The sequence below is a fragment of the Cetorhinus maximus genome, chromosome 21 (genome assembly GCF_964194155.1).
Source record: "Cetorhinus maximus chromosome 21, sCetMax3.hap1.1, whole genome shotgun sequence".
In the NCBI taxonomy this organism is placed as follows: Eukaryota; Metazoa; Chordata; class Chondrichthyes; order Lamniformes; family Cetorhinidae; genus Cetorhinus; species Cetorhinus maximus.
Genome location: NC_135899.1, coordinates 10086894 through 10114647, shown reverse-complemented (window position 1 = coordinate 10114647; position 27754 = coordinate 10086894). Strand labels below are relative to the sequence as shown.

The 27754-nt window shown below is 45.1% G+C and overlaps 1 protein-coding gene and 1 long non-coding RNA gene across 2 annotated transcripts in view; both read left to right on the top strand.

The window, feature by feature from the left end:
- The window catches only part of LOC144695676 (uncharacterized), a 306135-nt gene that overhangs the window by 257170 nt on the left and 21211 nt on the right, over positions 1-27754 (top strand). The window lies entirely within an intron of this gene.
- On the top strand, positions 841-24557 carry LOC144695663 (zinc-binding protein A33-like). The gene is made up of 6 exons (XM_078566589.1): positions 841-1270; positions 1361-1456; positions 1550-1783; positions 2804-2826; positions 6672-6790; positions 22623-24557. Exons 1-6 carry the CDS (start codon positions 860-862, stop codon positions 23171-23173), a joined length of 1434 nt encoding a protein of 477 aa, XP_078422715.1. The 5' UTR covers positions 841-859; the 3' UTR covers positions 23174-24557.

Genomic DNA, 27754 nt, shown 5'->3' with positions numbered 1-27754 from the left:
ACAGGGGCCTGTGCTACAGAGTGACCTGGGAGGAGACGCCCTCGCCAGTAAATCCACTGCTTCATGTCTCCACACTTCTTCTGCAAAGAAACATTCCAGAAACAGGTGGACAAATGTCTGGATGTTAGCGGCAACTGTCAGCTGTGGCTCATTGGTAGTGTTTTTACCTCGGAGTCAGAAAGTGGTGGGATCAAGTCTCACTCCAGATGCTTCGGCACATAACCCAGACTTGTTCTCACGTTGGCTGACGCGTTTTCCAACGTGACATCAGTGACTCCTCCACTTCCTCTGCTTTAAAGCGCTTTGGGACGTCCAGCGACGGGGGCTAGTAGAACGCAAGATTTTATTTTTAGAAAATATAAAGGAACTTGACAGGTTGAACTCTCTAAATTCTCTGGACCTATCACCCGAAATGCTTTCTTGAATTTATGATACTTTTTGCCTTAAGTGTGAGCGGCGACAATCAGTAACACAATTTAAGGATCCGGTCTCACACCTTGTTTCACCAGAGGGTTTGTAATCGGCAGCGAGTTCAGACTGCAGACAAGTGCAATGCACTCTCGATCCAGCCCAACTCCGCCTTCTCCCTCTCTCTCCACTGTCAACATTCCCTGGTGCCCAAGCCACCCTCGATAAGGTTCAATTATTCCCCTTCGTGCTCTAAATCTGCTTTTCCCATTTTAGACTGGGTGAGTTATTTTTACTCTCTCGCGTGAAAGCCGCGAGGACATAGACCATGATATATCAATAATTCCTTGAGGATTACAGTGAACGTTATAGGGAAATAGCTGAACTGAGGGTGTGCGGCAGTAACATCGAAACGGAAAGCTGTTTGAATCAGGAAGTGCTGAGTGTGAACATGGCTTCCAGAGAACAGGTCCAGAGTTTGACCGAGGAGGCAATTTGTCCCATTTGTCTTGATTTCTTCACTGATCCGGTTTCATCGGAGTGTGGACACAACTTCTGCCGCTCCTGTATCGCCCAGTGTTGGGAAAAGAAGGAGATAAACTCCTGCCCGGAATGTAGACAGGAGTTTCCGGAAAGAAACCTCAGGGTAAATCGGGCCTTAGCGAGTCTGGCAGAGAAAGCTCGAAAATTAAAGCTGGATCCGAAAGAGAAGGAAAGTAAACTTCACTGTGAGGAACATCAGGAAGAACTGAAGCTGTTTTGTGAAACTGACAAGAAATTGATCTGTTACACTTGTCGAGATTCGCGGGAACACAAATCTCACGACTTTATGCCGATTAAAGAAGCTGTTGAAATCTACAAGGTAAAAGGGAAAATATTTTCTAAGCTGATAGTTTTATCACATTTTCATGGTCTAACACTTCCATTCTGTGATTTTCTCTCCCAATCCCAGGATCAGCTGAAATCTTCCTTAGATTCTCTCACAGAGAAGAAATCGGCGGTTCTAGAAACGGAACAGAAACAGAAACGGAAGATTTCCGAAGTTAGGGTAAGGTCTCCCTGTGCTGATTTTCTGGGGTCTCGGTTAGTTTTGTTCTCTTTATCGCGGGACATTAATTATGTTTCACATTTCATTTGTTAGGAACAGTCGAGCAGTCTGCAGACCCACATCACATCCGAGTTCACTAAAATGCACCAGATTCTCACTGAGAAAGAGCAGCGTTTACACAGAGATCTCAGGGAAGAAGAGGAGAGGATTCTAGAAACAATGGAGAAAAACCTTCGAGAGATTGAGGAGAATTTAAGTTCTATTGAGGAGAACCTCTCAAAGTTTCAGAAACAGATGGAGCAAAAAGACGACTTGATATTCCTGAAGGTGAGGGAATATGTTGCCAGTCAGTTCAATGAGACTTCGCACAAAATAACTGATAACTATGAAATGTGTTGAAAAAATAAAAACTGAGTTAAACAAATTTCTGTCTGTTCTGTGCAGTTCTGTGGTCTCTCGTAATAATCGGCTTCCACATTGTCTGCAGGTTCCCGGGAATACTTGTAACCTCCCGAGAATGTGTTTTCTTGATCTTCACATTTGCTTTGTGATTATTTCCGTGTTGCAAAGTTTAATTTTCCCCTGAAACGCCCATTGTCATCCAGTTACAGTTCATGGTGTGAGTGTGTCTGGTGCGCTTTGTGAGAGTCACAGTGTCTGTGAGCGGGACTGATGTTGAATTCCAGTTTATTTTTGCCTCCACAATCTTCCTTCCATGTCAAATCTCATCTGCTCTGAGTCTGCTCGTTTCATCAGCCGCCCTGTTTATGTCCTCCTGAAATGTGTGCAGTTCTGGTTACCTCATTATAGAAAGGATGTAACTGAATTAGAGAATGTGCAGAGGAGATGTACGAGGATGCCGCCAGGACTAGAAAATTGCAGCTATGAGGAAAGATTGGAAAGGCTGAGGTTGTTCTCCCTGAAACAGAAGAGGCTGAGGGGAGATTTGAGATATAGAGAATTGTGAGGGGCCTGATAGAGTGGGTGGGGAAGGGCCTATTTACTTATCAGAGAGGTCAGTGATGAGGGGGCACAGACTTAAAGTGATTCATAAAAAGATGAGAGGAGGGGATGAGGAGAGTGTTGTAGGGATCTGGAACTCACTGCCTGAAAGGGTAGTAGAGGCAGAAACCCTCAACTCAATCACAAGGCGTCTGGATGTGCACATCAAGTGCCGTAGCCTTCAGGGCGATGGACCAAATGCTGCAAAGTGGGGTTAGGCTGGGTGGCTCGTTTTTCAACCGGTGCAGACACGATGGGCCAAGTGGCCTCTTTCTGTGCCGTAAACTTTCTATGATTCTCAATATGTTACTTTGCTCCTCACTGTTCATGATTCATTTCTTTCAGGAGGAAGCTTGTTGGAAGAGCGGGTAGGACATGCTTTTACTGAAACTCTGCACAGTTTGGTAAAATAACTCAGAAAGGTGCTGTTATGAATTTCTTTTCTCGTTACCATCGCAACATTAAAGGGTCGTTCATCGGGCGACAATAACTCTGTTTATGGTTTAAGAACTAGTCTTTCATTGTGATGACATGCTTTATTTCAGATATAAAATTAGATTTCTTATAATTGGTCTATATTATTATATTAAATTACAAGATGCCATGCAGTCCCGAAGTGCTCACTTGCAGGCTGCAGACTGCTGTTAGTGTGGCTGTGACCTTCCGACTGACCTTGAGAGAGCCACACCATCCATGTTTCCATGGTGTCGACCATCCATGTCCCTGCAAGGCTCCTGACCAAACCAAGACAGTCATTTGTTAAAGAGGGAATGGGTTTTCTCTTTATTCCAGTCTAGAAGCTTGATCTGTATCCTTAACACTAGCAAGAGAGACACAGCAGAGGTGGCGGCACTGTGGTATAAAGTTTGGAGGGAGTTGCCCTTGGAATCCTTAACCTTTAACATCGACTCCGGATTCCATGAAATCTTATGGCATCAGGTCAAACATGGGCAAGAAAACCTCCTCCTGACTATGATGTACCCAACCATCCACCAACCGCCACCCCTTCACCCCGCCTCAGCTGATGAACCAATGGTCCTCCATGTTGACCAGCACTTGGAGGAAGCACTGAGAGTGGCAAGGGTGCAGAATATACATTGGAGGGGCTTCAGTATCCAGTACCAAGAGTGATTCGTTAATGGAACTCCTTCCCTAACAGCACCTTGGGTGTACCTACACCACATGGACTGCAGCAGTTCAAAAAGGCAGCTCACCACCAGCTTTTCAAGGGCAATTAGGGATGGGCAAGAAATGCTGGCCTCGACAGTGATGCCCACATCCCATGAACGAATAAAAAAAGCGCCACTACTGGCTGAGCTGGCTATGTCGCGAAGGACATAGCTGCTCGACAGTGTCTCTGGCAGGTGGTGAGGGAACCAACACTAGTGAGAAACATACTTGGCCTCATTCTCACCAATCTGCCTACCTACTACATGCATCTGTCCATGACTGTATCAATAGGAGTGACCACCACATTCCTGCCTTCACATTGAGGATACTCTCACTCAAGACTGGGCAGCCATGAGGCGCTGTTGGCCATCAGCAGCAGAATTGTACTCAACCACACTGTAACCTCATGGGTCAGCATATCCTGCTCTACCACAAGCCAGGGAATTAACCCTGGTTCAATGAAGAGTGCAGGAAGGCATGTCAGGAGCAGCACCACGCATACCTAAAAATGAGGCGTCAACCTGGTGAAGCTACAACTCATGACTACTTGCATGTCAAACAGCGTAAGCAGCATAGGATAGACAGAGATAAGCGATCCCACAACCAACGGATCAGGTCTAAGCTCTGCAGTCCTGCCACATCCAGCTGTGCATGGCGGTGGACGATTAAACAACTCACTGGAGGAGACTCCACAAATACCCTCACCCTCAATGAAGGGGTCACCCAGCACATCAGTGCAAAAGATTAAGGCTGAAGTATTTCCAACAATCTTCAGCCAGATGTGCCAAGTGCATGATCCATCTTGGCCTTCTCCAGAATTCACCAGCATCACAGATACCAGTCTTCAGCCAATTCGATTCACTCCACATGATAGCAAGAATCAGCTGAAGGCACTGGATCCTGCAAAGACTATGGGCCTTGACAATATTCTGGCAAAAGTACTGAAGATTTGTGCTCCAGAACTTGTTGTGCGCCTAGCCAAGCTGTTCTAGTACAGCTACAACATCGGGCATCTACCTGGCTATGTGGAAAATTGCGCAGGTATATCATATACACAAAAAGCAGGACAAATCTGACCCGGCCAATTACAGCCCCATCAGTCTACTCTCGATCATCAGTGAAGTGATGGAAGGGGTCTTCAACAGTGCTGTGAAGCAGCACTTGCTTCGCAATGACCTGCTCACCGATACTCAGTTTGGGTTCTGCCAGGGCCACTCAGCTCCAGACCTCATTACAGCCTTGGTTCAATCATGGACAAAAGAGCTGAACTCCAGAGGTAAGGTGAGAGTGGATGCACATGACACCGAGGCTGCATTTGGCTGAGAATGGGATTAAGGAGCCCTAGCAAAACTGGAGTCAATGGGAATCAGGGGGAAAACTCTTCACTGGTAGGAGTCATAACTATCACAAAGGAAGATGGTCGTTGTTGGAGGTCAATCATCTCAGTTCAAGAACATCAGTGCAGGAATTCCTCAGAATAGTGTCTTATGCCCAACCATTTTCAGCTGCTTCATCAATGACCTTCCTTACTTGTAAGGTGAGAAGTGGGGATGTTTGCTGTTGATTGCACAATGTTTGGCACCATTCACATCTCTAAAGCAGTCCATGTCCAATTGCAGCAAGACCTAAACAATATCCAGGCTTGGGATGTTAAGTGGCAAGTAACATTTGCGCTACATAAGTGCCAGGCAATGGCCTTCTCCACCAAGAGAGAATCTAACCATAACCCCTTGATATTCCATCCCTTGCTACTACCATCGCTGAATGCCCCACTATCAACACCCTGGCGGTTACCAATGACCAGAAAGTGAACTGGACTAGCCATATAAATACTGTGGCTATAAGAGCAGGTCAGAGGCTAGGAATCCTGAGGAACGTAACTCATCTGACTCCCCAAAGCCTGCCCAATACCTACAAGGCAGAAATCAGGAACGCGATGGCATACTTTCCACTTGCCTGGATGAGTGAAGTTCCAATAACATTCAAAACGTTCAACACCATTCAGCACATAGCAGCCCGCTTGACTGGCACCCCATCTACAAACATTAACTCTCTCCACCACCGACGCACAGTGGCAGCAATGTGTACCATCTGCAAGATGCACTGCAGGGTCTCACTAAGGCTCCTTAGACAACACCTTCCAAACCCACGACTGCTGCCATCTAGAAGGACAAGGGCAGCAGATGTGTGGGAATGTCACTAATTGGTAGCCCCTCTCCAAGTCACTCACAATTCTGATTTGGAAATATATCACCATTCTTTCACTGCCTCAAGGTCAAAGTCCTGGAATTCCCTCCCTAACAGCACTGTGGGTGTACCTACATCACTTGGTCTGCAGCGGTTCAAGAAGGCAGCTCACGACTGCCTCCTGAAGGGACAATTAGGGCTGGGCAATAAATGCTGGCCTAACCAGCAAAGCCCACACCCCATGAATGAATCAAAATAATCAACACAACAGAAAAAACTTGTTTTTATATATAAAGCAAAATTGACACCGAATCACAAGGAGATATTAATACTGATGACCGAAATATGTTTTAAAGGTTCTTAAAGAAAGAAAGAGAGGCAGAAAGGTTTAGGGAGGGAATTTCAGAGCTCAGGGCCTCGGCCGCTGAAGGTCCAGCTGCCAATGGTGGAACGATTAAAATTAGGGATATTCAAGAGGCCAGAAATAGAGGAGCGCAGGTGTCTCGGAGAGTCGGATAGATGTTTTCAGCCTTTGCCTTTATTCTACAAGCTTTGTTTGTAATACAGCAAGTGGACGGGTTAAATGTTTATCTTCTCCTGTGATTTGTGATATACCTGCAACTAATCTGTTATCAGGCTGTGGGACTTTTTCAGACATGGGTGTTTCCATTCTCAGCCTTTGCATTACCAAGTTATCTTTTGTTCAGTTATGGAGACAAAATTTCACTTTCTACTGCATTTGTTCTAATACAAAAAATGCTGAAGGATATGAATGTTGGGGTAGCTTGACCATTTAAATCATGTCTAAAATATCCTAATAGTCGAGTTTATAACATCAACTCTTTAATATTTACAGGATTAGTGACGACTTTGGCACACTGTCAGTAACAAATGCTACTGCCCTGTCTATCAGAATTTTCAACAGCCCTTTACAGTACACAGCGTGGAGAGAAATGATGAACTCCATTAACCCTGGTAAACTCTTACATTAATCTTCCTGATTATAATTCTAGCTTTGAAGGCACTGAAGGGGCTCCAAGGCCCCAGATTAAATATTCACACTGCTGGTTGTTAATCCCTGGAAACTCTCCATGTTATATTTTGTTTTCTGTGGGTACCTCTGGGTAAGTGTCTGAAGTCACCAGCACTGTGTGTCAAAACAGTGAAGGGGTCTGTATAACAAGAGGAATAGAGCATGAATCTCAGGAGGTGAAACCAAGTTTCTAGAGGAGACGGGGCTGTCCACTTTTGGAATTCTGGGAAACAATTTTATCAATGTATAATCAGGAAGTCATGCAGGCTTTGAAGAGAATGTGTGAAAAGATAGCGAATATGTGAGGAGGAATTTGACTACTTAGTCACGAGGACGTGAGTCTGCACTGGAAAATGGAGGATGCCAGTGGATCTTATGAAAGTATTCAAAATTCAAACAGTATAGAGAAGATAAACATTCATAGTTTTCACTCAGAGAGTTTGCACCAATGTAAGGATAACATCAAATTTAGAAAAGCGAGGGGACAAAGCGGTTTGGGTTGAACGAGGTTGATTTTTTGGGTGACCCCACTGATCAAGCAGGTGGTGAACCAGTGAAGCCACTGCTCAGTCTATGAATTGAATCAGAGGCCTAATCCATTCTGAAGGTTGAGCTGAAGTACAATGTCCCAGGCCAGTTTTTCACCGGTTTGTTGCATGGAAATGCGCTCGATGGTTCTTGTTTGGCGGCAGTGGGTGGTGCACTGGGGTATGGAGGAAACAGGAAATCCGATGTTCCTCGAGTGAGGGGTTGTGATAGTATAATCGTCATAAAATCATAAGAAATAGGAGCAGGAGTAAGCTATTTTGCCCAACAAACCTGCTCCGCCATTTGATAAGATGTATTCATGGAGGTATTCATGTAACTGTGGCCTTAAATGCCCTTTATTCCTGTCCCCTCTAGCCCTTAACTGCACCGTTGATCAAAAATCTGTCTAACTCAGCTGTGACTATATAGAACAGCCTCGTCACCAATGCTCCATGTGGAGGAGAACTCTAAAGGCTTACGCCCCTCCAAGAAAAGAAATTCTTTCTCATCTCTGGGAGACAGACCTCTTATTTATTAGCTATGTGGCCTGCTTGTAGATTCCCCCCAAGTGGAAACACCCTCGCGGTATCTAGCCTGTCAAGCTCCCTCAGAATTATATATGTTTCAATAAGACATGTCTCATTTTTCTAAACTCGAAGAGTATAGGCCTAACCTGTTCAACCTTTCCTCATAAGACAACTCCTTCATCCCATAAATCAGCCTAGCAAACTTTCTCTGAACTGCTTCTAAGACACAAATATATCATGCTTAAGTGAGGAAACAAAAACTGAGAGATGAAAGTCTCCATAGTCCCAGAGGACTATAGGCCACTCTCTCATGAGAGGTAGACAACTGGTGGTGAGTTTAACCTGAGGGTCACCACACTCAGGTGAGGGGCGAGGTTGAGAAGGCAGGGCCTCGTGGATGACCTCAGCCAGTACGGGAATTAAAACCACATTGTTGGCGTTATGCTGCAATCACAAACCAGCCGTACAGTTAGCTGAGATAACCGGCCTCCAAATTATCCTGTTATTGTCACCAATGCCCTGCACAGCTATATCAAGAATTCACCACTAGTATACTCCATCTCCCTTTCAATAAAGACCAATGTTCCATTTGCTTCCTAATAATTTGCTGTACCTGCTTGGGGAGGTAGAAGGAAAGTGGAGCTGGTGCCACAATCAGATCAGCCATGATCTTATTGACTGACTGAGCAGACCCAGGGGCAAAATGGACTACTCCTCCTCATTCTTGTGTTCTTGTGCTAACCTTTTGTGATTAATGTCCAAGATCCCCTTATACTCCAGCACTCTGTAACTTATCTCCATTTAAATAATATTCTACTTTTTAATTTTTCCTGACAAAGTGGACAACCTCACATTTTCCCACATTATACTCCAGCTGCCAATGTTTCCCGCTTACTTAACCTATCCATATCCCTTTGCAGACACTTTGAATCCCTCCTCACAACTTGCATTTCTACCTATTGTGTCATCATCAATTCTTTCTGCAATATAGCCTGTCCTTTTAGTATGTCATGACTAAAGATCGGAAAATAGCTGAGGCCCAAGCATTGATATTTGCGGCACTCCACTAGTTACAGTTTGCCAGACTGAAAATGACCCATTTATCCTGACTCTCTGTTTCCTGCTAGTTAGCCAATCCTCTCTCAAGGCCATTGTATCACCCCCAAAAGCATGATTTCTTATCTTCTGCTGTAAACTTTTATGTGGCACTTTATCAAATGCATTTTGGAAATCAAAACACAATACATCTACTGGTTCCCCATTATCCAACCTGCTTCTTACATTATCAAAGAACTCGAATAAATTTGTCAAACATGATTTTACTTTCACAAGACTACGTTGACTCTGCCTAGTAATACAATGATTTCCAAATGTCCTTCTACTACCTTTTATAGAAACATAGAAACTAGGAGCAGGAGTAGGCTATTCTGCCCTTTGCGCCTGCTCTGCCATTCATTATGATCATGGCTGTTCATCCAACTCAATAGTCTGCTCCCGTTTTCTCCCCAGACCCTTTGATCCCTTTCGCCCCAAGAGCTGTATCTAACTCGTTCTGTTTTGGTCTCAACTACTTTCTGTGGTAACGAATTCCACAGGCTCCCCACTCTCTGGGTGAAGAAATGTCTCCTCATCTCAGTCCTAAATAGTCTACCCCATATCCTCAGACTGTGACCCCTAGTTCTGGACTCCCCCACCATCGGGAACATCCTTCCTGCATGTACCCTGTCTGGTCCTGTTGGAATTTTATAGGTTTCTATAAGATCCCCTCTCATTCTTCTGAACTCGAGCGAATATAACCCGAATCAACTCAATCTCTCCTCATATGTCAGTCCTGCCATCCCAGGAATCAGTCGTGTAAACCTTCGCTGCACTCCCTCTATAGCAAGTACATCCTTCCTCAGATAAGGAGACCAAAACTGCATACAATATTCCAGGTGTGGTCTCACCAAGGCCCTGTACAATTGCAGCAAGATATCCCTGTTCCTGTACTCGAATGCTCTGGCTATGAAGGCCAACATACCAATTGCCTTCTTTACCGCCTGCTGCACCTGCATGCTAAACTTCAGGGACTGTACAAGGACACCTAGGTCTCGTTGCGCATTCCCCATCTCAATTTATAGCCGTTCAGATAATAATCTGCCTTCCTGTTTTTGCTACCAAAATGGATAACCTCACATTTATCCACATTATACATGCATTTGCTCACTCAGCTTGTCCAAATCACACTGAAGCATCTGCATCCTCCTCACAGCTCACCCTCCCACCCAGCTTTGTGTCATCTGCAAATTTGGAGATATTACATTTAATTCCCTCATCTAAATCATTAATATATGTTGTGAATAACTGGGGCCCCTGCACCGATCCCTGTGGTACCCCACTAGTCACTGCCTGCCATTCGGAAAAATACCCATTTATTCCTACTCTTTGTTTCCTGTCTGCCAACCAGTTTTCTATCCATCTCGATACACTACCCCCAATCCCATGCATTTTAATTTTACACGCCAATCTCTTATGTGGGACTTTGTCGAAAGCCTTCTGAAAGTGCCAATAAACCACATCCACTGGCTCCCCCTCATCAACTGTACTAGTTACATCCTCGAAAAATTGCAGTAGATTTGTCAAGCATGATTTCCCTTTCATAAATCCTTGGTGACTCTGTCTGATTCTGCCTCTGTTTTCCATGTGCTCAGCTATTAAATCTTTTACAATGGACTCTAAAATTTTCCCCACTACCAACATCAGGCTGACTGGTCTATAATTTCCTGTTTTCTCTCTGCCTCCCTTTTTAAATAGTGGGGTTAAGTTAGCTACCCTCCAATCTGTAGATTTCAAATACTGGTGTCCAGCGTTTTCCCAATTTCAGGTTTTAGACTAACTGGCCTATAGTTCACTGATTTCTGTCTCCCTCCTTTCTTGAACAGTGGTGGTACATTCAGAGCTTTTCAATCCACTGTGACCTTTCCAGAAAATAGGGAAATTTGGAAGATTACAATCAACATATCCACTATCCCTGCAGTCGCTTCCTTACAGACCCAACTATGCAAGTCATCAGGTCCAAGGTCCTTGTCAGCATTTTGTCCCATTAGTTTTCTTCCTACTTTTTCTCCAGTGATCATGATTGTTTCAAATTCCACCTTCCCTTTTGCTCTTGTATTTCTACTATTCTTGGGATGCTTTTTGTGTCTTCGACTGTGAAGAATATTAGTTCAAACTCTGCTATTTCCTGGTTTACAGGAGGCCTATAAACCAATCCCATCAATGATTTACTTCCTTCACTGTTTCTTATCTCCTCCAATTGTTACTACCTTTTGATCCTCAGAAACAAAATCATTTCTCACAACTATACTGATCATGATTTTTGATTAACAGAGCTACCCCACCTCTTTTTTCTTCCTTCCTGTCCTTCCAAAATGTCACATACCCTTCAATATTTATGGCTCAGCCGTGGACAGTCTGTAATCATAGCTCTGTAAAGGCGATCATATAATAATTTATTTCTATTTCTGCTATAAATTTATCCACCTTGATACGAATTCTGTGAGCATTCCGATAAAGAGCTATTATTTTGGTCTTTGTATAATTTTTCCTTATTCTGACCTCATTAGCTGGTGCACGCATATTTGTAATCTCTGTCCCTTCCTTTTACGCTCTGGTTATCATCACCTGGATCACTATCCTGCACTACTGCCTTGTCCTTTTTCTTCAATGTTCAGAATCTCCCCTCATATGAACCTTTCGTCCCTCTCCCCCACTGTTATGTTTAAAGTCCTCTCCATGGCCCCAGTTATATAATTTGCCAGGACACTGGTCCAGTGTGGCTCAAGGGAAGGCCATACTAATGATATAGTATTTTTTTTTCCCCAGCGTTGGTAGCCGTGCCCCATGATTTGAAACCCATGTCTCCCACACCAATCTGTGAGACACACATTCAATTCTCTGATCGTATTTACTCCATGCTAATTAGCTCATGTCTCAGTCGGTAATACAGAGATTATTACCTTTGAGATTTTGCTTTTTAATTTAGTCCCTTTCTGCACATACTCTGTCAGAAGTACCGCTTTATTAATCCCACCAATATTGGTACCCATATGGACTATGACAACTGGATGCTCCTGCTACCACTCCATGTTCCTCTCCAGCCCTGAGATTACTTTGACCCTGGCACTGGACAGGCAACACAGCCATTGGAACAAAGGCACTTGCCCACAGTTAACAGTGTCTATCCCCCGAACCCACCTGTCCTCTACTATTATTGTAATCGTTTTTGCATTTGGAAAGCCTGCAGCCTCCTGCACCACTGTGCCATGGTCAGTTTGCTAATCCTGCCTGCATTCATGCTCTCGTCCACACAAGGTGTAAGAGCTTTGAATATGTTGGACAATTACAATGGCTGGACTTTCTTGTCTGACTTTCTTCCTTGTCCCTGACCACTGACCAAAATTGAAATACATAAGGGTGTCATTGCCTCCTGGAACAAAATGTGCTGGCAACTTTTCCCTCTCCAATACATTGCACTGTCCAAAGTTCGAACACCAGCTGATCAACTCGGAGCTGAGGTTCCTCAAGCTGCAGTCACTCACTGCAGATGTAGTTGCCGTGAATCACGGGTAGCCTCCGGTCCCCACCTGCTACAACTGCAACACATCACCTGCCCTGCCATATTTATTTTGCTTTTATCTAACTGATTAGATTTGAAATTTAGAATATCACCCAATGATTATCCGTGGTTATATTGTCGATTTTAGCTAATTCACACTCATTTTAATATCTCCTCAGTACTGATTTAAATTAGATAGAAAAAAACTCAACAATTACCTACCTGCACACCTAATTAGTACCTCCGGGATTCAGCTCTCGGGTCTTGCTGTCTCTGTTTCCCTTTCCTGTACCATTCTATTTTTGTGAAGAGTCAAGAACTGGACCTCCTCCCTCACTGCACCTAATTCTCTCACTTACCTAATTCCGGGATTTAGCACTCAGTCTCACTGCATTCAGTCTCCAGCTGCACCTTTGTGCAGTCAACTGAATATACTGTGGGGCATGAAAGTTAAAGCAAAGGAGAGGCGAGCAACAGCGAGAACAATTAACTTAACTCTTTGACAGAGAGGAATCATTACAAAAGAGAAAAAGAAATACCTTGCACTTAAATAGTTCCCTCGTGCCCACAGCCGAAAGTGCTTCAGAACCAGTGAAGAACATTTGAGGAATAGTCACTGTTGTCATGTAGCAAATGAGATAACCAATTTGTGAACAGCAGTGTTTTAGAAACAACATCGTGATAATGATGAAATCATCTGTTTTGATGATATTTATTTTAGGATAAATATTGGCTTATTGGGCAAGATACTGAGAGAATGAGCTCCTTTCATTATTTGTGATGCGGTCACTGTTACACCACATTTCAGGCCAATCAGCAGACTGTTCCACTGAGTGGAACTTGAACTGCTCATGCACCAACGGAAGACCAAGATTGCATTGAGATAACTTGTTCAGCAAGGCTCTCCAGTTTGCATGTTCAGTATAGCTTCTCCTATATGTAGTGGCAACACTGGCTAGCTACTTTATACCTGCTACAAAATTATCAGGCTGGCATTAGTCGGAACTAATCATAATATTGGGTATGATTTTGTTGTAAAAGTGTGGAATAGTGAGATGTAAATCTCCCTTAGCTACTGTATGTGAAAGGTATTGAAAGTTAGTGAGGTGTTTTTGGCTGAGGTCATCAGCAACATCAAAAGAACATTAAATAAGCAGCTGGAAAAAGTTCTAAAGACAAATTGGATAGAACTGCCTGGGCCTGGAGAATGGAATTGTGAAAGCTGAGGAGAGTGAGGTCTAATTTGAACACGTTTGATATTTTGGATATCAATTTTTATTCTTTGTTGGGATGGTGGTGTCATTGCTAAGGCCAGTATTTGTTTCCTGTCCCTAATTGTTCTTGAGAAGTTGATGTTGAGCTGCCTTCTTGAACTGCTCCAGTCCATGTGGTGCAGCTAGAGCCAGAGTACTGTTAGGAATGGAGGTACAGGATTTTGAACCAGTGACAGTGAAGGGACAGTGATGTAGTCACAAGTCAGGATGGTGTGTGACTTGGAGGTGGTGGTGTTGCCCTGCACCTCCAGACCTTGTTCTTCCATGAGGTCGAGGTCATTGGTTGGAAGGTGCTCTAAAAAGAGTCTTGATGAGCTGCTGCAGTGTATATTGTAAATGGTACACACTGCTGCTAATGTGTGCTGTGGTGGAGAGCATGAATGCTTAAAGTGTTCGATTGGGTGCTGATCAAGTGGGCTGATTTTTTTAATCAAATGCTGTTGAGTTTCTTTAGTGTCATTAGAACTACACTCATCCAGGCAAATTGACTTATTCCATCACACTGATGACTTGTACCTTTTGGATGGTGGACAGAATTTTGATGACTCGGAGATGAGTTTCATGCTGCAAAATTCCTGGCTTTTGACTTGCCTTTTTAGTCATAGTATTTGTATGGCTCATACAGTTCAGTTTCCGTTCCATTGTAATCCCCAGGATGTTGATGTTGGCAGATAGAGTGATGGAAATGCAGCTGAATGTCAAGGATGATGCTCAGATTCTCTTTTGTTGGTGATACCTAGTTAGCTAGTGCTTTTGTTACTTATCACTCGTCAGCCCAAGGTTGAATGTTGTCCAGGTCGTACTGCATATGTCCACAGACTGTGTCAGTATCAGAGGAGTTGACAATGGTACTGAACATTGTGCAATTATCAGTCACCATCCCGACGTATGATGGAAGGCAGATCATTGAAAAAACAGCTGAAGATTGATTGTGCCTAGGACACTATCCTGACGAACTCCTACAGTGATCACCGGGGCTGAGGTGATTGATCTCCAACAACCACAAATATCTGATTTTCTACTGATATGAATTCTATACATGAAGATCCCCCTGATCCCCAATGACACCTTACCGCTGGCATTCAGCACATTTGTCTATGACGGACTAAGTCTGTATGGGATCTCGAGCCAAGTTGTCCTGGTGGAATGCACAGAGAATTTTAAGACGAGTATAGATGAGCACTTGAAACGCCATAGCTTACAGGGCTACGGGCCCAGTGCTGGTAAATGAGATTTGAATAGATGGGTCCTTAATGGCCAGCATGGACACGATGGGCCGAAGTGTCTGTTACTGGGCTGTATAACTCTATGGCTCTATGACTGTATTTTATTAGCATTTTATTGCTGTGTAAGTGATGCTTGATGGCACTGTCAACAACACATTCCATCACTTGTCTGACGATTGATAGTTGACTGTTGGATCAGTGATTCTCTGCATTGCATTTGTCCTGCTTTTTGTGGACAGGATATACTTGCACAATTTCCCACATCATCTGGTAGATTCCTGTGTTGTCACTCTACTAGATCAGCTTTGCTATGGGTGTAGCTAATGTTGGAGCACAAATCTTCAGTAGTATAGATGAGATATTGTTAGTGCCCATTGCCTTTTCTGTATCCACTGAGTTCATCTATTACTTGTTATCATGTGGAGTCTATTGAATCAGCTGAAGACTGGCATCTGTGACATTGGATGGAGACCAAGATGGATCATCCACCCGACATTTCAGGCTGAAAGTGGTTGCAAATGTTTCAGGCTTGTCGTTTGCACTGACATGCAGGGCTCACCCCTCACCATGTGCGGGAAAGTTCATCGAGCTTCTTCGTCCGGTGAGTAGTTTAATTGTCCACCATCATTGATGACTGGATGTGGCAGGGCTGCAATTATTTGAAGTAAAAACAGAAAAAAGCTGGAAATTCTGGTCAGGCAGCAACTTTAGAAAGAGAACCAGAGTTAGCAGGTGGAATCTTCCACTCTGAGGTCTAAGTTCGGCGGCAGGTGCGGAAGTGGAAGTAATTCCCGCTGTGGAGCAGAGCGGCTGAACAAGATTGATCTTGCCCTGTTCAGCTCATTATTTATCCATCGATGTGGATCACGGAAAATCTGGTGGTGAGGGTGGGTAGGAAGTCGCTGTCCCCATCATTACCTCATGGGTGTGATGGTCCGGGCGCCTTTATTTTAAGGATACCCGGACAACAGGGCATAGCAGGCAGCAGGCTGCTTCCACCTCTGCTGTGGATGTTGGGGCTGCACCTAGACATAGTGGTAGGTTCAGAAAAAAATAAGTTTTGAAGGCACACAGGTAGCAGGGGGGTGCAATCATTGTATATATTTTGGATACTTGTAAATATCTGTTCACTTTCACTGTTTGGAAGTCCCCTGGATTCCATGATGCTGCCAGTTGCTTCTGTGATCACTGGCATTCAACACTCGGAATGAGGGCCCCTATCAGTGTCCGATCAGGAACTCCCACAGATCCAGTTCTCCCTCATTATCAATATAGCGATTACTCAGTAATCCCACATGAGCATGATTAAGTTCTGGCCATCAGTTGTGAGCGTGCTGCCTGGTCAATCCTCATGCAAGCCGCATTCCTTGCAGCTCACCATATTCTGGCGTCTGAAATTGTGTTCAACAAGGTTATTGTTTCTCCTTCTGCTGTTGCCCTGATGTGAGGTGTGGTCGGATGCCACGAGGGAGTTAAATCTGCTATGTTAGTGGCAAGGAACACAGTAGATGCAGTTTCAGGGCTAAGTGACCAAAGCTCTACGCTGTCTTCTTGACAATAGAAAACCGAGGCCGCCCGACATGACTGGCGGAAGCTGTGGTAGGGGCGTTTACTCATGAATGGCCTTCCTTAGTGAGTTGTCAATTTGAGCTGCCATGCAGGTGAAGGCAGCTGGTGAGGTGGCAACGGCACGTTAGTATTGACTGCAAAAGGGATTTGAGCGTCGGAATTAAGAGACATTGGAGCATTGCCTAACACCGTTGTCAGACCTCTCATGTAGATTTATGTGGCCCACTCATCTCCTTATCAAGGGTAACAGTTGACCTCACATAACTGGCTTTCAATCGTAGAACCATAGGAAGGGTACGGGGCAGAAAGAGACCATTCAGCCCAGTGTGTCTGCGCCGGCAAAAAAAAGAAACTACCCGCTCATTTTAATCCCACTTTCCAGCACCTGCTCTGTAGACTTGTAGGTTACAGCACTTCAGCTGCAGAACCAGGTACCTATGAAATGACTTGAGCATTTCAGCCTCAATCACTTATTCAGGCAGTGAATTCCAGATGCCCACCACCCTCTGCGTGAAAAAGATTTTCCTCATGTCCCCTCTAATCATTTAACCAATCACCTTAAATCTCTGCCCCCTTGCAACTGACCCCTCAGCTAGTGAAATAAACCTTTCCTGTCTACCCTATCTAGGCCCCTCATAATTTGTACACCTCAATTAGGTCAACCCTCAGCCCCCTGTGTTCTAAGGCAAACAACCCTGGCTTATCCAATCTTTCCTCATAACTGCAATTTTCATCTCCTGGCAGCATTCTTGTAAACCTCCTCCGTACTGTCTCCAGAGCAATTATGCCCTTCCTATCATGTGGTGACCAGAACTGCACACAAAATTCCAGCTGTGGCCCAACCAGCATTTTATACAGTTCCATCATATCATCCCTTCTTTTGTATTCAATGCCTCGTCTAATAAAGGAGAGCATTCCATATGCTTTCTTAACCACCGTATCCACCTGTCCTACCACATTCCAGGACATGAGGACACGCACGCCAAGGTCTCTCACTTCCTCAACCCCTCTCAATATCTTTCCCTTTATTAAGTATCCCCTTGCTTTGCTTGCCCTCCCCAATTGCATTACCGCACACTTTTCCAAATTGAATTCCATTTGCCCACTGAACTAAACCATTGATATAATTCTGGAGACAACAGCTACCCTCTTCACTTTCAACGACACGACAATTTTTTGTGTCATCTGCAAATTTGCCCATCATACCTCCCACATTTGATCCAAATCACTAATGTATGCAACAAACAGCAAGGGCCCCAACATGAGCCCTGTGAAACACCACTGGAAACTGTTTTACAATCGCAAAAACACCCATCAACTATTATCTTTTGTTTCCTGTCACTGAGCCAATTTTGGATCCAACTCATCACCTTTCCCCATATCCCATAGGACCTCACTTTTCTACACAGCCTGTCATGTGGCAATTTGTCAAACGCCTTACTAAAATCCATTGAGACAACATCCATTGCACTGCCCTCATCAACCCTCCTTGTTGCTTCCTCAAAAAATTTGATTAAGTTAGCAAGAGACGGTTTTCCTCTTACAAAACCATACCGACTAACCGTGATCAATCCATGCCTTTCTAAGTGACAATTCTCTCAGAATTGAATCCAATAGTTTGCCCACAACCAATGTCAGACTGACCAGCTCAGAGCATCTGCCAATTCCTCCCGGCTTCCTTCAACAACCTGGGATACAATCCATCTGGCCCTGGTGATTTATCTACCGTCAAGGATGTCAGTCACTCCGGTACCTCCTCTCTCTCAATGCTTATTGTATCTGATATTTCACACTCCGCCTCTTTAACTAGAATGTCTGCATCATCTCTCTCTCTTTAGTGCAGACCGAAACGAAGTACACATTGAGAGCCCTGCCCACATCTGCAGCATCTATGCACAAGTTACCATGTACATCTCTGACAGGCCCTACCTTTTCCTTTGTTATTCTCTTGCTTTTATTGCACTGGTAAAATATCTTTGGATTATCTGTGATTTTACCTACCAATATTATTTCAAATCCTCTCTTTGATTTCCTAATTTCCATTTTTACTTCACCCTGGTAGGTTCTATACTGCTCTTGGTTTTCTACAGTATTAAGTTTTCTGTGCTTGTCATAAGCTTTCTTTTTCTGTTTTATCTTCACCTGTATGCTTCTGGGTAACCAGGGTGCTCTACATTTGGCAGTGCCACCCTTTTTCTTTGTGGGGACATGTCTATACCGTGCCCATAGAATCTCACTTTTGAATACCTGCCACTGATTTTACACCATTTTCCCTTCTGATAGATGTATCCAGTCCACTTTCACTAGTTCACTTCCCAGCTTTCTAAAATTTGTCTTTCCTAATTTAGAACTTTTACTCCTGTTCTCTCTTTGTCCTTTCCACAATGATGTTGAATCTAATTGTGTTATGGTCACTCTCCAAAATGGTCAACCACTGCTACTTCATCCGCTTGCCCAGCTTCATTTCCTAAGGCTAAATCTAGAATTGCGCCCCCTCTCGTTAGTTGTGTTACGTGCTGGCTATGAAAGTTCTCTTGAATGAAGCTCAAGAATTTTGTGCCCTCTGTGCCCTTCACACTGTTCGTATCCCAAATGATATTAGGGAAGTTGAAGTCCCCAACTATTACTGCCCTATTGTTTTTGGACTCAGAAATTTGCCTACATATTTGCTCTTTAAATCCCTTCCACTGTTTGGAAGCCTATAGAAGATCATTGGGCATCATTGAAGGACCATTACTTGTTTCGAGCATGAGGAAAGAGAGTAAAATGGGCCTGCGTGCTGGACTGTGCCGAGGGCTGTGAGGAGATCCATGTGAAGCATCAGCAGCTCTAACTGTCCTGTGCAGGGTCCATGAAGGAAATAAGCTTACCTTGGCTGTGGGTGCCACAATGACAGAACACGGTTGTGCACTAAAGTGAAGGCCATCTAGCCCTCAGGCTTGTAGGGGGTCTCTGTGATTGGCGGGTCGGCGGGCTTGCACCTCAGTGAGTGAACTGTAAAGTGACCTCTACACTTATTGGCGTGATGAAGATGTCAAGGGATATGTGATTATGGTGTGTGAGTGGCGATTGAGGTCAGAAACATGATCATCCCTCATCAATATTCATGGAGCAGTGATTTCGACGGGCTAAATGATGTTCCCACGCTGCTCCTCCCTGTTTGGTTCTGCCTGAAAGAGCTCTCTGCCAGGCCGGCTCCACTTTGGGAGCAGGTGTCAGGGTTAGCAAGAGGCAGCCGGCCTCAGGAAAATAAAAGTGCTGGTGAACAGAGTCCACTGAAATAGCGGCTAGTGGCCCGACCACAGGTGTTTCACAAGCTTGTCTTATCGACAAATGAGTGAAAGGCAATGCCAGAGGCGCCTTTGTGCACCCCGAGATTTGGTTGCTCACATCTGTCAGGTTATCCACGACGAGCTGCAGCCACAAGGACTTGGAGGAAATCCAATGCTGCTGGTGTTGAAAGTCACCACCGCCTTGAACTTCTTTACTGTAGACCTTCCTAGGGCTCCACAAGAGACCAACGCGGTAGCTCACAGTCAGTGACACACAAGTGTATTCAGTAAGACATAGATGCCCAATCCGGATAGCACACCAATTTATACAATTCCACCCGGATCCTGCAAGAGCGTTGGGAATTGCAGCATCGCTGGTTTTCCGCTCGTGCAGAGCACAATTCACTGCACACGTGACCTTGAGAACTCCCTGGCAACAGCTGCCACATTCATCACTTGAATGAGCAGGTAACATGTGATTATAGAAGGCAAGTCCTGCATTTTTGTGCTCGATTCCCAGGGTGATCTCATGATGCATACATTCTGGGCCACTCCCAGGTGCCGGAGGATTTTGAAGGTCCATGTCAGGATGACATGAGTGCATCTCATGTGAGTTTAGATTTGACATTCCTTCCAAGTTGTTGTGTACATGACTTTGTCAGTGCATGGGTGAAATCACAATTCTATCTATAGGTGCCTGAGGTTTCAGGAGAACGGGGCGCTGTACAAATCCTACTGCACACAATTGGTGCCAGGGCTCTGCATTTAACATAGTTGAGTGCATGCAAGGCTCAAGCTAGCAGCAGAAAAAATGATAACTAGTGCAACTTTATTCTGCTCTCCTAAATAAAGCACTTGAGAGAACCTAAGGTCAGTACAATAAAAAGGTGCCGGGGCCTTCCAGCCACCGAAGGATAGAAAACCAAAAAGTTGAACAAATATTCTGGCAGCTTACTCTGCTTGGAATCTGGTAGCTATCAGATTGGTATGGGCCTGTCTGCCACATCATCTTCCTACTCCAGCCTCTGCATGTTGTTCAGCCACATCCTGGCCCTCCCATCCCCTTCACTGTCCTTCTCATCGGAGCAGGCATCTCACTCCCCCATGTCTCCTTCAGGCAATGCAGCCACTTTTTGTAATACGAGGCTGTGCAGGGTGCAGCACACAATGATGATCTGAGACATTCTCAGTATTGGAGAGCCCTGCCTGAGCAGGCCAAAAATCTGAACCTCATCTTTAGCTGCTCAATCACCTGCTCAATCAGGGACCTTGGGGGAGGTACAGGTATCACTGTATCTCCTCAGCAGTATTCTGTGGATGGCGAACTGGCATCATTAGCCATGTTGCTGGAGGTATCCCTTGTCCCTGAGGAGCCAGCCCCGCAATTGCCGAGGTAGTTCCCCTAATACCCTCCACTACACTCTATGACTCTACAGAGAGGCCATTGTTTTGGTAACATAGAAAAACTAAACACACGTGCCCTTGTCATGCATGACCATTCAGCTGCGGGGATGGAGTTTCGGAGTCATGAGTTGGCTGCCTTCCAAAGCCCATGCCCCTTGGAGGCACCCACCTCTCTCACCCCCATTCATCCCTGCCTGTGACTGCAGCTGATGGTGAATGGCACAGAATGAATGGAAGGTCCATACCTTGCTGGGGTCTCGATGTGATGAGACCCATGAGTCGGATATAAACCTGCTGCTAGTGGGCTTCAACATAGAGAGGAGAACACGACTGAGCATGGATGACATCCAGTTATCTCACAATTATTAGGGTGTCCCTTTAGTCGGCCATTTGTGCTGAACATGAGCACCACCCTCCGAAAAGACCTTCCTCCCACTTCGGGGCACCTCAGTCACAGATTAACTCCGTGGTCAACGTCAGATTTGACAAATGGTGTGCGTCACCTTCCAAACTTGATCCAGCAGCTTTTCCCCTTCCCCCTGCCACACACGGACCGACTTCCCCCCATCACCTTGACCCACCCAATAACCACTTTCCTCTCCCCTCCGTCACCCTTGAAACTCTCCCCGTTACCCTGCACCCTATTCTGATCCACCTCCACATGCCCTCCCCACCCTCAGATCCGATGAGTCCGACTCAACCTCTCAAAATCTTTATTAACCCACTAAGCAATAATACATACTTACAACACCAGTTGTTCAGTAAGATCGGCGTTTCAGGGCCCGTTCCTACGTGGTCAGTCCGCTGAATGACTCCCTCCGCACGACTTCCTGTGACTGACCACATCACGCTTCTCTGGTTGCAACAACACTGTGCTTGTGTCTGTGGCTTTATTTCCCTTTCTGACGCTGGTCGCTTCACATATAAATTAAAACCTCGATTCGAGTCATCCAATTGGGTTTCATACCTCATCAATCCCTCTGTGGCTGTGCAAGACCACCTGCATGTGATCATTTCATGCTCTGTTCTGTCAACCTGCTCTCTCTCTCTCTCTCTCTCCTGCTTCCATGTTCTCAATCCCTCCTGCTCTCACCCTCTCCCACATCTTTCTCTCCCTCACTCCGCTCCCACTCTCCTTCCCAACGCTCCTGCTCCCTCCCCTCCTCCACTCCCCCCTCTGCTGCCATTTTCTCTCCCCAACTTTACCTCCCACCTCCATCTCTCTCCATTTCCCTCTCTCTCTGTCTCCCCCTCCCCCTCTGCTCTCTCTCCCACTTCCGCTCCCTCCTCTCTCTCCGGGCTCCTTCCTCACACTCTCTCCCCCTCCCCAGCCCCTCTCTCTAAATCACTGACTGTGTTATTTTAACTTTCCCCCAGCTCCAGCCTCTCTGACTCTGGATCCGGACACAGCGAATCCCCAGCTCATCCTGTCTGAGGACCGGACCAGTGTGAGACTCGGAGACAAAGAGCAGCCGCTCCCTAACACCCCGGAGAGGTTTGAACCCTGGGCCTGTGTCCTGGGATCAGAGGGATTCACATCAGGGAGACATTACTGGGAGGTGGGGGTGGGGGAGAAGACTCGGTGGTGGCTCGGAGTGGCCCGAGAGTCTGTGAACAGGAAAGGGGGAATCTCCCTCATCCCTGAGTCCGGATTCTGGGTTGTGAGACTGATTTCCGGAAGTGGTTATTTTGCCGCCACCACCCCCTATGATACCCCCCTCACCCCGAGTGGGAATCCCCGGAAGATCGGGGTTTTCCTGGACTATGAGGGTGGACAGGTGTCATTTTACAATGCGGACATCATGTCCCATCTCCACACTTTCACCCACACTTTCACTGGGAGAATCTTTCCCTTCTTCAATCCGGGATGGAATGACGGCGGGAAAAACTCGGCCCCGCTGACAATCTGCGGGATTAAAGGTCACTAACAGATCCATCCCATAATTTCACACCGCCTCCCTTCCTCCTGCCAGTTGTAAACTGATGGGTGTCGGTCTCAGTCACAGGTGGAGAGAGAAGCCAGGTTAACATTCCGAGTATAAACCCTGTCTGGGAACTGGGAACTGAAAGATCAGTGAGGACCTCTGTAGGGCTGGGGGAAAGAAGGAGGGGGAGAGAAGAAGCGAATAGAAACTCAATTGTAGAGAGGAACTTACTGGGTAGAATGAGGTGTGAACTGCAGGAACCCGGTGACCTTCCTGCCTGTAATGTTGCTCCACAGGCGGAAGGTGGTGGGACATCAGCGTGTTTGAGATGAATCAGTTCAGTGATTCTCAAACTTGGGTCCGGGGAGTCTTTCCAGGGGGTCCAAGAAATAATTTCTCCAGAGTGGGGGAGAGAGAGAAAAGCACAAGAAGGAGAGGAAGTGAAGTGGGGGAAATAACAAGCTTCCAGCTTTGTATAAATTCCCAGGAGTTAGTATTAATCCTGCATGAGTAGCTGTAAAGATTTCCACCCCCAAACCTCCCGAAACTTCTTCACGGTGATGGATATTTCGGCTGTCATAGTTTTCAGCGGTGAGTCTGACATTTCCTTTCGGAAGGAGGGGAGGGGAGGGGAGGTGGGAGACCAGCTGCTGCTGTGATTCTCGGCTGTCTTCGATTTGGCTCAGTGAGCAAGTGCCGTTATCATGCTGCCTGGCCTGCTGAGTGTTTCCATCATTTTCTGTTTATATTAATCTCTAGTTGGTTTGTTTCCTATAGTCGCGATAAAAAAGTCAGTTTGACTTAAACCCTCACCATGTTACAGTAAATTAACTTCGTTGCAAGATTAAATAACAGAGAAATTGGACTGTGCTTGTACAGGAATGTGAATATTGCCCAGTGGGTGCTATGTAGTAACATCGGAGGGAAGAAACTCGTGTTTTTATGGGAGGTTTGTTTTACATTAAAATGGGAATGTGCTTTAAGACTGTTTGATCATGTAAATGATGTGCCTCTGTTGTGAATACTGACTTGACAGTCTGTCTGTATTGACCGTGGTGTGTGAACTGATCGGGTATTGACACCATTGACAGATAATGTTAACCGCCTGAAAAGTCGTCGCTGCACCAGAATGGTTTTCGTGGTCTTTCTCCTTTATTGAAGCACCTGAGAGTGCAACACGATCTATCTGTAGATAATTTGAATAGCATTGCGCTTTCTGTATGACCTTTTTGAAATGTCTGTAATGTTTCTTTTGTTGTACTGAAGCACCTCACAGTGCAACATGATCTTTGTAGATAATTTGAATATGATTGCAATTTCTGTGATGGAAATTTTGAAATGTTTTGTAATGTTCTTTTAGATATTTTATGAATAAAGCATATTTTGCAAAAGAAAATAGTGGAGTCACATTTATCATTTATCTCTGGCTTGTCTGGTCTGTCTCATCACTGTCCATGTCAGTGAAATAGTCCTTTAATCACTAGTATCAAATTGCCTGTTTTATTATAAACATTATTAAAGCTCTCTGTACATGTAGCCTGTTCATTTTATGGTTTTTATATAGAATTATAATTTACATTGGGGGTCCATGATTAGATTTGTAAATTAGCTCTTCAACCAAAAGAACCTGATAACCATTGGAATAGAAGCAGTTTTCCTCAAAAATGACACAGCTCATCATTAAATCTAAGAAGCAGAAACTAAACATGTTGATTGCTTTATTTATGAATTGCTCCAGAGTCTGGATCCTTACAGCACCCATTCCAAATTCATCTGGATGATTTTAAGAGCTTCTGGCTGGAGTAAATGGAGTGACAGTTGCCTGCAAATGGTTCTGAAGTTTACTGTGGTACTTCAGCTATCACAACCATGGGTAGGGCCCTGAGATGGGAAGTGGGAATGTCAGCCTGCTTCAGGTGGGAAGCAATGGAAAATCATAAAATCGAAAGATACAGAATGTGGCCTATAGAGGCACCTTGATAGACTTATTCAACTGGTCCCAGTCCAGTTCCTTTTCCCCACAGCCCTGTAATTTTTTTACATTGGATTGTTCATCTAATTCCTATTTGAAAGTTAGTTTTGAATATCGTTTCCACCACACTGGCAGGCAGTGCATTCCAGATAATAACTGGCTGTAGGAAAATCCCTATTCATCTCACTCTAGATTTTTAAATCAATACCTTACATCTGTATCCTTTGGTTGCAGAAGCCTCTGCCACTGGAAACTGTTTCTCCCTATTTACTCTATCAACGCCCTTCATGATTTTGAACATTGCTATTAAAATTTCCATAATATTTCCCTGCATAGGTACTGGAAATAATCTTCCAATCACCTTAGATATACAGGGGAGGAGCCAGAAGACTGGAGAATTGTAAATGTTTCATCCTTGTTCAGAAAAGGTTTAAGAATAAATCCAGCAGCTACAGGTAAGAGAGTTTCATCTTGGTGCTGAGAAAGCTTTTAGAAGTGATAACCTTGGACACAGTTAAAAAACACGTAGACAATTGTGAATTAATTAAGGAAAGCCAGCCTGGATTTTTCAAAAGCAATGTGTTCAACTAACTTCATTGAGTTTTCTAATGGAGTAACAGATAGGATTGATAGGGTAACATGGTTACTGTCATCTTTCTGGACTTCCAAAAGGTATTTGACAAAAGCCACATAATAGGCTTACAAGGAAAGCTGAAGCCCATGGGATAAAATGGACAATGACAGTATGAATATGAATTTGCCTCGGCAGCGGGAAACAGGTATGGTGAATGGTTATTTATCAGACTGGAGTAGGTTTTATAGTGTTGTTCCCAAGGGGTCAGTGTTATCACGTGGCAGAAGATGTGTGCCAGGCAGACCACATCCACAAGGGAAATTTGGTCACTCTATCACAAGGGTCTTGCAATTTATATTTATTGTGATAAGATGCATTGAATTCACAAATAATGAGTCTACCGAGGCATTTAGACATCTTAAAAATTAAATTAGAATATTTATGAACAAAATATAAGATTTCAAACACATACATACATAAGACTACAAATAATTTACTACTATAGCAACTCCTAATATTCCTAATTAACCTAACTCGCAGTCACACTCCCCACTTTAAGGCAACAGCCCAAAACAGATTTTAGATTTAAAACAAACCCAGCAAAGTTTGCCTGAGCGTCAACTCGCAGACACTTCCTCCTACCTCCCCTGGACCATGACCCCACCACTGAACATCAAGCCATTGTTTCAAGGACTGTCACTGACCTCATCTCCTCTGGAGATCTTCCCTCCACAGCTTCCAACCTCATAGTCCCCAAGCTCGGACGGCCCGCTTCTACCTCCTACCCAAAATCCACAAACAGGACTGTCCCGGCAGACCGATCGTGTCAGCCTGTTCCTGCCCCATGGAATTCATTTCTTGCTATCTTGACTCCATTCTCTCTCCCCTTGTCCAGTCTCTTCCCACCTGCATCCGCGATTCCTCCTACACCCTGCATCATATCAACAATTTCCAGTTCCCTGGCCCCAACCGCCTCCTCTTCAGCATGGACGTCCAATCCCTCTACACCTCCATCGCCCACGGGGATGGTCTGAGGGCACTCCGCTCTTCCTCGAACAGAGGCCCGAACATTTCCCATCCACCACTACTCTCCTCTGTCTGGCTGAACTTGTTCTCTCACTGAAAAAACTCTCCTTAAATTCGTCTCACTTCTTCCAAATAAAAGGTGTGGCTATGGGTAACCGCATGGGCCCCAGCTATGCCTGTCTCTTTATGGGGTATGTGGAACAGTCCTTGTTCCAGTCCTACTCCGGCCCCCTACCACAACTCTTTCTCCGGTACATCAATGACTGCTTCGGTGCTGCTTCATGCTCTCATCTGGACCTGGAAAAAAGTACTAATTTTGCTTCCAATTTCCACCCCTCCATCATTTTCACATGGTCCATCTATGACATTTCCCTTCCTTTCCTTGACCTCTCTGTCTCAATTTCTGGTGATAGACTGTCCACCAATATTCATGACAAGTCCACCGACTCCCACAGCTACCTCGACTACAGCTCCTCACACCCCGCTTCCTTTAAGGACTCCATCCCATTCTCTCAATTCCTTCATCTCTGTCGCATCTGTTCTGATGATGCCACTTTGAAAAACAGTTCCTCTGACATGCCTTCCTTCTTCCGTAACTGAGGTTTTCCATCCACTCTTGTTGACAGAGCCCTCAACTGTGTCTGGTCCATCTCCTGTGCATCCGCCCTCACACCATCCTCTCCCTCCCAGAACCATGATAGGGTTCCCCTTGTCTTCACTTATCACCCCCGCCATTTCCGCCAACTCCAGCATGATGCCACTACCAAACACATCTCCCCCTTCACCACCGCCCCCCCAACCCCCCACCCCCCCCCCACACCGCCACCACCCACCCCCGGTCGGCATTCCGCAGGGATTGTTCCCTCCGGGACACTCTGGTCCACTCATCCATCACCCCCAACACCTCAACCCCATCCCACGGAACCTTCCCATGCAACTGCAGAAGGTGCAAAACCTGGCCCTTTACTTCCCTCCTCCTCTCCGTCCAAGGGCCCAAACATTCCTTTCAAGT

Bases quoted from the DNA above. Each gene is read 5' to 3' on its own strand.
- LOC144695663 (XM_078566589.1), top strand. From the start codon at position 860: ATGGCTTCCAGAGAACAGGTCCAGAGTTTGACCGAGGAGGCAATTTGT. The intron at 1,784-2,803 runs GTGAGGGAATAT...CATTTCTTTCAG, and splicing joins ACGACTTGATATTCCTGAAG to GAGGAAGCTTGTTGGAAGAG. The intron at 2,827-6,671 runs GTAGGACATGCT...TAATATTTACAG, and splicing joins GAAGCTTGTTGGAAGAGCGG to GATTAGTGACGACTTTGGCA.